The sequence below is a fragment of the Triticum urartu genome, chromosome 1, assembly GCF_003073215.2.
Source record: "Triticum urartu cultivar G1812 chromosome 1, Tu2.1, whole genome shotgun sequence".
Taxonomy (NCBI): domain Eukaryota; kingdom Viridiplantae; phylum Streptophyta; class Magnoliopsida; order Poales; family Poaceae; genus Triticum; species Triticum urartu.
In genome coordinates, this window is record NC_053022.1 from 581,531,249 (window position 1) to 581,540,637 (window position 9,389).

Below are 9,389 nucleotides of genomic sequence, written 5' to 3' on the forward strand. Positions count from 1 at the left end.
CAGTAGTAACGGTTTATATATTTATTACTTTGTTACTAGTACTATGCCCGTGCGTTGCAACGGGATATAAATATTCTAGTACGTTAGCTAGTGATTTACCTGTCAATAATAATGTAATTGTGTAAATAAATGTTCATCAAATTCTACCCTTAAATTACCTTATATTTTTATTATAAGTCTCGTAAATAAATTAAAGTGGAATTGATTCATAAGATAAATTAAGGTGATTCATTATCAGATATATGGAAGGTTGGACGAAGGGTGTGGGAAGAAAGGTCGTTCTTTTTAAGTAGTATAGTAGAGATAGAGATAAGTTTATTAGTAAGTAAATTAAAGTGGAATTGGTTCAGAAGGTAAGTAAATTAAGGTGATTGATTATCATATACGTACATGGAAGGTTGGACGAAGGGGTGGTGGGAAGAAAGGTGAAATGAGAACCTTACATTCTTTTTAAATAGTAGAGATTTAACCACTATTGACTTTATTGAATATATTTACGGAAATTAACGTTTCTACAGCTAGCCGGCCATTCAAATAAACAAAATCTTCCCTGCCTTGCTAAATCGTAAAACAATCTCGACAAGATGAATAACCACAAAAAATTCAGTTCCCTAGCTAGCAACAGCGGAATGAACATTGCTCCTCCACAGAATTACAACTGGTACAAATTTTCAATTTGGCATCGCATCCTCCTCTCTCCAGAGAGAAAACTCAGTACCGGTAGTCGTCTTTGTAATAATGCCGGGGAACCATCCAGTCATAAACGTAGTCATACTCGAAGCCTTGTTGAACAAAGAGGTCTTTGAACAGCTTCCTGAGGTACGCATAGTCAGGCTCGTCCTCGAACCCCAGCGAGCGGCAGTAGATGAGGTAGGACGCGAACTCGGCTGGATGTCCGCGGCAGAGCTCCTCGGGTGAGGTAGCGATCTTCATGTCCTTGATCATGTCGTGCGTCTCCCTGTGGTTCCCGGCGTCCGCGTCCTGCCACGGGAGGCTGAGGACAGATATAGCAACAACAACACCATGTGTTAGTTAGCAGTGTGCATTAACTACAGGGAGAGGGAATGGTAGAGATTGATCGAGCGCAGGAGCTTAAGCTGGAGAGGACTGACCTTCCTCGGAGGAAGTAGAGCAGCATGTAGCCGACGGATTCTAGGTCATCCCTCCGGCTTTGCTCTGCAGGGAATCAGGTGGGTGTAAGATTTTTGGTACATAACAAAAAGACAGATCGAAAGTTGTGAGAAGTTCAAGGGGAAACAACTTTGGATGGCTTTAATTTGGCCAGGGGCTCTTGCAGAATATACAGGAGTTCATATTCATGTGTAGAATGAGATAAACCCTTACCGATTCCGAGATGGTTGTTTATGCTAGCGTATCTCGGCGTTCCTTGCAGGCCCATCATGTTCTCCCTGCATTTGGTTAAATAGACAAAACATGTAATTAATATATATGTTTTGTTCCAAAAAAAACTGTTGACTTGTGGGTAATTGAGAACACATTATTGTTCATTACTATGAATCAATGTAAAAAAATGGCATGTTTACCTGTATGGGATGTGCTGCTTGCCGTGCTTGGACGTCTCCATGTACTTCCTCGCGATTCCGAAATCTATAAGATGAACCTGCATGCAGAGAAATGTGGGAAAAACTTAGTAGAAAAAAAGTAAACATACATACCTGCTAGCAATGATCAATGCATGAAAATACAAAGAGAACAATGGAATACTATGCAATGGTCTATGAACTACAAGTTGGTAATTGATCTATGATAGTACCAGATTGGCGCTCTTGCCACGGCCCATGAGGAAGTTCTGTGGCTTGATGTCCTTGTGCACGAAAGAGTTGGTATGGAGGCACTCGATCCGGTCAATCTACCCAAAAAACAAACAGAAGACACGCATTAACTAACTAAAACACCACATGACGCAGGCATGAACAATGGAGTTTGGAAGCTTAGTTGCGTTGCAAAGCAAATGTATTTATGTATGTATGTATGTACCATTTGGTCGGCGAGCATGAGGACGGTCTTGAGGGAGAGCTTGGCGTCGCAGGACTCGAAGAGCTCCTGGAGGTTTGGCCCCAGCAGGTCCATGACCAGGGCGCTGTAGTCGCCCTCGACGCCGAACCACCGGACATTTGGAATCCCGGCTGCCAATGCACAAGCACACAAAGAATTATTATACTAATGTTGGCTATATGTATGCAATTGCAAACAAAATTAAGCAGAGAGATTAATAAGCAAACACAGTTGCATCATGGGTGAAGAATTACCTTGTCCTTGGAGTTTCCTGTAGACCTTGGCCTCGTAGATCAGCTGGGGGAACCTCGCCCTGAGAGACTCCTGGGACGTACAGATCGATGCAAGCAGCGTGGCAAATAATTAAGCAGTTGTAATGAAGAAAACCGAACAACGAGTGCATTGAGGGAGGCGTGTCAAATTAATGAACAAGACAAGGAAGAGGATGAAGGGAGGGGGCTGGCTCACGAGCTTGATGGCGACCTCCTCCTTGGTCTCGGCGTCCGTGCCGTGGTAGATCTCCCCGAAGGAGCCGGTGCCGATGATGGGGCCGACGCGGAAGACGGTGCCGCCGTCACCGTCCCCGGTGGAGATGGCCTCCGGGACCAACTTGAACTTGCGGGGCGGCGGCCTGCTGCGGCCGTGGTGCGATCCCGGCGGCGTTGCTGCGTTCCCGCGTCCTATCATGGCGGCGGCGGCAGAGCGCGCGATCGATCCGTGCGTTCGGGTCTACTCGATCTACACAAGTCTCCTGAACCGCGTAGGACCGACGTAGGTGCTACGTGCAACGAGGGTTTTGGGGACTACGTACAAGTAGTCTCTACTCCTAATGTCTTAATTGGTAAGTCGTGTTCCGGATTTTATTTTCATCCCACCTCACCCAGTCTTTTTTGATACTTCTTTGGTATTTCCTCCCACCTCCCTCTCAGCCGCGAAAAACTAAGGAAAACCCCGCGATCAAGTCCCGCACACGCTCAACCTCCCGTCTCACGCTAAGCCGCATAGAACCAAAAAAAACCTCAAGCCGAGTCCCCCGCCCGCCCCCACGCACTCCAGACCCTAACATCCCGTCGCACCAAGACAAACGAACCAAAAAAATCTATGAATAGTCCGCCGGTTATTTTTCGCTGGTTTTTATTTCGCCTCACCACTTTCATTGGTTTTATTTCGCTGGTTTTATTTCGTCTCCCTCCCACCTGTCTTTTCGCTTCACCACCCACATAAACCCATCAGATTAGTTACCATAAAAAAATCGCAATCAATCAAGTATTGATGATCAGATTAGTTACCATATAAAAAATAAATCGCAATCAATCAAGTATTGATGGGATATTTCCTTATATTGATGTGATTTCCCCTTTTTTATCATCAATCGTCTCTACTGCCTAAAAAATGCGTAGCTTTCCTTTTCGCTTCACCACCCACATAAACCCATCAGATTAGTTACCATATAAAAAATAAATCGCAATCAATCAAGTATTGATGATCGGATTAGTTACCGTATAAAAAGTAAATCGCAATCAATCAAGTATTGATGGGATATTTCCTTATATTGATGTGATTTTCCCTTTCTTATCATCAATCATCTGTACTGACTAAAAAAATGCGTAGCTTTCCTTTTCGCTTCACCACCCACATAAACCCATCAGATTAGTTACCATATAAAAAATAAATCACAATCAATCAAGTATTGATGATCAGATTAGTTACAATATAAAAAATAAATCGCAATCAATCAAGTATTGATGGGATATTTTCTTATATTGATGTGATTTTGCGTAGCTTTCCTTTTCCTGCCAACCGACCGCGTCCCGTCTCCCTACATCCGCCCTCGTTGCTCTGCCTCCCGCACGAAAAAAACCCTCTCGTTTGACCTTCCCCAAACCCCGCATGATGGAAAAACCCAGCCGCCTGCTTCCCCTCCTCTCGACCGCTCCATACGTCCAGATCGCGGCCCCATCCCCATCCTCCTCTCACGTCACGGCGGCCGATGGACTGCCGCCGCCACCACCCTCCTACTCTCCCGCCACCGCCGTCCTCCCGCTCGCTCGCCGCCGCCGTCGCCACCAATCCCGGCGAAGGCGCCGTTGCTGCTATGTCGCCTCCTTTCCCCATCCAAGCCTGACCATGGCAACGGCGCCCTCTCATGTGTCCCGCGGTGAGGTTTGGGGAGGCGCGACCACAATCCAGTAGGGATCTCACCGCGGACCTGTCCGCTGGGATGGGTCTTGCCTCCGTTGCGAATGGGATCGAAGAGAGGGACTACTTCTGTTGGGGAACGTAGCAATAATTCAAAATTTTCCTACGTGTCACCAAGATCAATCTATGGAGTCATCTAGCAACGAGGGAGGAGTGGATCTACATACCCTTGTAGATTGCGCGCGGAAGCGTTCAAGAGAACGGGGTTGATGGAGTCGTACTCGTCGTGATCCAAATCACCCATGATCCTAGCGCCGAACGGACGGCACCTCCGCGTTCAACACACGTATGGAGCAGCGACGTCTCCTCCTTCTTGATCCAGCAAGGGGGAGGAGAGGTTGATGGAGATCCAGCAGCACGACGGCATGGTGGTGGAAGTAGCGGGATTCCAACAGGGCTTCGCCAAGCGCTGCGGGAGGAGGGAGATGTGTCATGGGAGGGAGAGGGAGGCGCCAGGGCTTGGGGTGGTGCCCCCCTCCCTTCCCCCCACTATATATAGGGCCAAGGGAGAGGGGGGGGCGCAGCCTTGGCCCTTCCTCCAAGGAAGGGTGCGGCCAGGGAGGAGTCCCTCCTCCCCAAGGCACCTCGGAGGTGCCTTCCCCCTTTAGGACTCTTCCTCTCCCTTGATTCTTGGCGCATTGGCCTCTTGGGGCTGGTGCCCTTGGCCCATATAGGCCAAGGCGCACCCCCTACAGCCCATGTGGCCCCCGGGGTAGGTGGCCCCACCCGGTGGACCCCCGGGACCCTTCCGGTGGTCCCAGTACAATACCGGTGACCCCGAAACTTGTCCCGATGGCCGAAATAGCACTTCCTATATAAAATTCTTTACCTCCGGACCATTCCGGAACTCCTCGTGACGTCCGGGATGTCATCCGGGACTCCGAACAACTTTCGGGTTACCGCATACTAATATCTCTATAACCCTAGCGTCACCGAACCTTAAGTATGTAGACCCTACGGGTTCGGGAGACATGCAGACATGACCGAGACGACTCTCCGGCCAATAACCAACAGCGGGATCTGGATACCCATGTTGGCTCTCACGTGTTCCACGATGATCTCATCGGATGAACCACGATGTCAAGGACTTAATCAATCCCGTATACAATTCCCTTTGTCTAGCGGTACGATACTTGCTCGAGATTCGATCGTCGGTATCCCGATACCTTGTTGAATCTCGTTACCGGCAAGTCTCTTTACTCGTTTCGTAACACATCATCCCTTGATCAACTCCTTGATAATATTGTGCACATTATGATGATGTCCTAACGAGTGGGCCCAGAGATACCTCTCCGTTTACACGGAGTGACAAATCCCAGTCTCGATTCGTGCCAACCCAACAGACACTTTCGGAGATACCCGTAGTGCACCTTTATAGTCACCCAGTTACGTTGTGACGTTTGGTACACCCAAAGCACTCCTACGATATCCGGGAGTTGCACAATCTCATGGCACAATCTCATCGTCTAAGGAAATGATACTTGACATTAGAAAAGCTTTAGCATACGAACTACACGATCTTGTGCTAGGCTTAGGATTGGGTCTTGTCCATCACATCATTCTCCTAATGATGTGATCCCGTTATCAACGACATCCAATGTCCATGGTCAGGAAACCGTAACCATCTATTGATCAACGAGCTAGTCAACTAGAGGCTTACTAGGGACATGGTGTTGTCTATGTATCCACACATGTATCTGAGTTTCCTATCAATACAATTCTAGCATGGATAATAAACGATTATCATGAACAAGGAAATATAATAATAATCAATTTATTATTGCCTCTAGGGCATATTTCCAACAGTCTCCCACTTGCACTAGAGTCAATAATCTAGTTCACATCGTCATGTGATTAACACTCACAGGTCACATCGCCATGTGACCAACATCCAAAGAGTTTACTAGTGTCACTAAACTAGTTCACATCATCATGTGATTAAGACTCAATGAGTTCTGGGTTTGATCATGTTTTGCTTGTGAGAGAGGTTTTAGTCAACGGGTCTGCAACATTCAGATCCGTATGTACTTCGCAAATTTCTCTATGTCATCTTGTAGATGCAACTATACGCTATACATTTGGAGCTATTCCAAATAACTGTTCTACTATACGAATCCAGTTTACTACTCAGAATAATCTGGATTAGTGTCAAAGTTTGCATCGGCGTAACCCTTTACGACGAACTCTTTTACCACCTCCATAATCGAGAAAATTCCTTAGTCCACTAGTTACTAAGGATAACTTTGACCGCTGTCCTGTGATCCATTCTTGGATCACTCTTGTACCCCTTGACTGACTCATGGCAAGGCACACTTCAGGTGCGGTACACAGCATAGCATACTGTAGAGCCTATGTCTTAAGCATAGGGGACGACCTTCGTCCTTTCTCTCTATTCTGCCGTGGTCGAGCTTTAAGTCTTAACTTCATACCTTACAACTCAGGCAAGAACTCCTTCTTTGACTGATCCATCTTGAACACCTTCAAGATCATGTCAAGGTATGTGCTCATTTGAAAGTACCATTAAGAATTTTGATCTATCCTTATAGATCTTGATGCTCAATGTTCAAGTAGCTTAATCCAGGCTTTCCATTGAAAAATACTTTCAAATAACCCTACATGCTTTCCAGAAATTCTATGTCATTTCTGATCAACCATATGTCAACATATACTTATCAGAAATTCTATAGTGCTCCCACTCACTTCTTTGGAAATACAAGTTTCTCATAAACTTTGTATACACCCAAAATCTTTGATCATCTTCAAAGCATACATTCCAACTCCGAGATGCTTACTCCAGTCCTTAGAAGGATTGCTGGAGCTTTGCATACTTATTAGCATCTTTCAGGATTGACAAAACCTTCCGGTTGTATCACATACAACCTTTCCTCAAAAATCGTCGAGGAAACAATGTTTTGACATCCTATCTGCAAGATTTCATAAATAATGCAGTAATTGCTAATATAATTCCAACAGACTCTTAGCATCGCTACGAGTGAGAAAGTCTCATCGTAGTCAACTCCTTGAACTTGTCGGAAAACATCTTAACGACAAGTCGAGCTTTCTTAATGGTGATACTACCATCATTGTCCGTCTTCCTTTTAAAATCCATCTGCACTCAACAGCCTTACGACCATCGAGTTGTTCTGCCAAAGTCTACACTTTGTTTTCATACATGGATCCTCTCTCGGATTTTATGGCCTCGAGCCATTTATCGGAATCCGGGCCCACCATCGCTTCTCCATAGCTCGTAGGTTCATTGTTGTCTAGCAACATGACTTCCAAGACAGGATTACGTACCATTCTGGAGTAGTACGCATCCTTGTAATCCCACGAGGTTTGGTAGTGACTTGATCTAAAGTTTCATGATCACTATCATAAGCTTCCACTTCAATTGGTGTAGGTGCCATAGGAACAACTCCCTTGTGCCCTGCCACACACTAGTTGAAGAGACGGTTCAATAACCTCATCAAGTCTCCCACCATCCTCCCACTCAATTCTTTCGAGAGAACTTTCCTCGAGAAAGGCCCGATTCTAGAAACAATCCCTATTGCTTCCGATCTGAGACAGAGGTATAACCCAACTGTTTTTGGGTGTCCTATGAAGATGCATTTATCCGCTTTGGGTTCGAGCTTATCGCCTGAAACTTTTTCACAATAAGCGTTGCAGCCCCAAACTTTTAAGAAATGACAGCTTAGGTTTCTCTAAACCATAGTTTCATACCGGTGTCATCTCATCGGAATTACATGGTGCCCTATTAAAGTGAATGCGGTTGTCTCTAATGCCTAACCCATAAACTATCGTGGTAATTCGATAAGAGACATCATGGTATGCATTATATCCAATAGAGTGCAGTTATGATGTACGGACACACCATGGTGTTCCAGGCTGTATTAGTTGTGAAACAATTTCCACAATGTCTTAATTCTGTGCCAAACTCGTAATTCAGATATTCATCTCTATGATCATATCATTGATCATATCATAGATATTTTATCCTCTTGTCACGACGATCTTTCAACTTCACCCTGAAATTACTTGAACCTTTCAATAATTCAGACTCGTGATTCATCAAGGAAATATACTCAACATCTACTCAAATCATCTGTGAAGTAAGAACATAACGATATCCACTACACGCCTCAGCACTCATTGGACTGCACACATCAAAAATGTGTTACTTCCAACAAGTTGCTTTCTAGTTCCATTTTACTGAAAACGAGGCTTTCAGTCATCTTGCCCATGTGGTATGATTTGCATGTCTCAAGTGATTCAAAATCAAGTGAGTCCAAACGGTCCATTTGCATGGAGTTTCTTCATGCATATACACCAATAGACATGGTTCACATGTCTCAAACCTTTCAAAACAAGTGAGCCCAAAGATCCATCAACATGGAGCTTCTTCATGCGTTTTATACCGATATGACTTACGTGGCAGTGCCACAAGTAGGTGGTACTATCATTACTATCTTTTGGCATGAACATGTGTATCACTATGATCGAGATTCACTAAACCATTCATTTCAGGTGTAAGACCATTGAAGGTATTATTCAAATAAACAGAGTAACCATTATTCTCTTTAAATGAATAACCGTATTGCGATAGACATAATCCAATCATGTCTATGCTCAACGCAAACACCAATCTCGATGGTAGAGGGAGCGTACGATATTTGATCAACCTTGGAAATACTTCCAACACATATCGTAATCTCACCTTTAGCTAGTCTCCGTTAATTCCATAGATTTTATTTCGAGTTACTAACACTTAGTAACCGAACCGGTATCTAATACCCTAGTGCTACTAGGAGTACTAGTAAAGTACACATTAACATAATACATCCAATATACTTCTATCGACCTTGCCAGCCTTCTTATCTACCAAGTATCTAGGGTAATTCTGCTCCAGTGGCTGTTCCCTTTATTACAGAAGCACTTAGTCTCGGGTTTGGGTTCAACCTTGGGTTTCTTCACTAGAGCAGCAGCTGATTTGCCGTTTCATGAAGCATCCCTTTTTGCCCTTGCCCTTCTTGAAACTAGTGGTTTCACCAACCATCAACAATTGATGCTCCTTCTTGATCTCTACTTTTGTGGTGTCAAACATCGCGAATATCTCAAGGATCATCATATATGTCCCTGATATATTATAGTTCATCACGAAGCTCAAGCAGCTTGGT

The 9,389-nt window shown here is 44.9% G+C and overlaps 1 protein-coding gene across 1 annotated transcript; it reads right to left on the reverse strand.

Annotated features, from left to right (window-relative positions):
* Positions 1 to 551: 551 nt before the first annotated feature.
* On the reverse strand, positions 552 to 2,743 carry LOC125540681 (casein kinase 1-like protein 5). Its single transcript, XM_048704272.1, has 8 exons — positions 2,485 to 2,743; positions 2,271 to 2,340; positions 1,999 to 2,147; positions 1,775 to 1,870; positions 1,545 to 1,621; positions 1,345 to 1,409; positions 1,113 to 1,176; positions 552 to 994 (listed from the first exon to the last, which is right to left on the reverse strand). The coding sequence occupies exons 1-8, from the start codon at positions 2,701 to 2,703 to the stop codon at positions 712 to 714; spliced, it is 1,023 nt and encodes a 340-aa protein (XP_048560229.1). The 5' UTR covers positions 2,704 to 2,743; the 3' UTR covers positions 552 to 711.
* Between the last annotated feature and the right edge of the window lie 6,646 nt (positions 2,744 to 9,389).

What these genes read in the sequence shown, in the direction of transcription:
- LOC125540681 (XM_048704272.1), bottom strand. Translation starts at nt 2,703, where the DNA reads ATGATAGGACGCGGGAACGCAGCAACGCCGCCGGGATCGCACCACGGC. An exon ending in TCATGCTCGCCGACCAAATG is followed by an intron (nt 1,871 to 1,998) that starts GTACATACATAC and finishes TTTTTTGGGTAG; the next exon opens with ATTGACCGGATCGAGTGCCT. An exon ending in AAACAACCATCTCGGAATCG is followed by an intron (nt 1,177 to 1,344) that starts GTAAGGGTTTAT and finishes GATTCCCTGCAG; the next exon opens with AGCAAAGCCGGAGGGATGAC.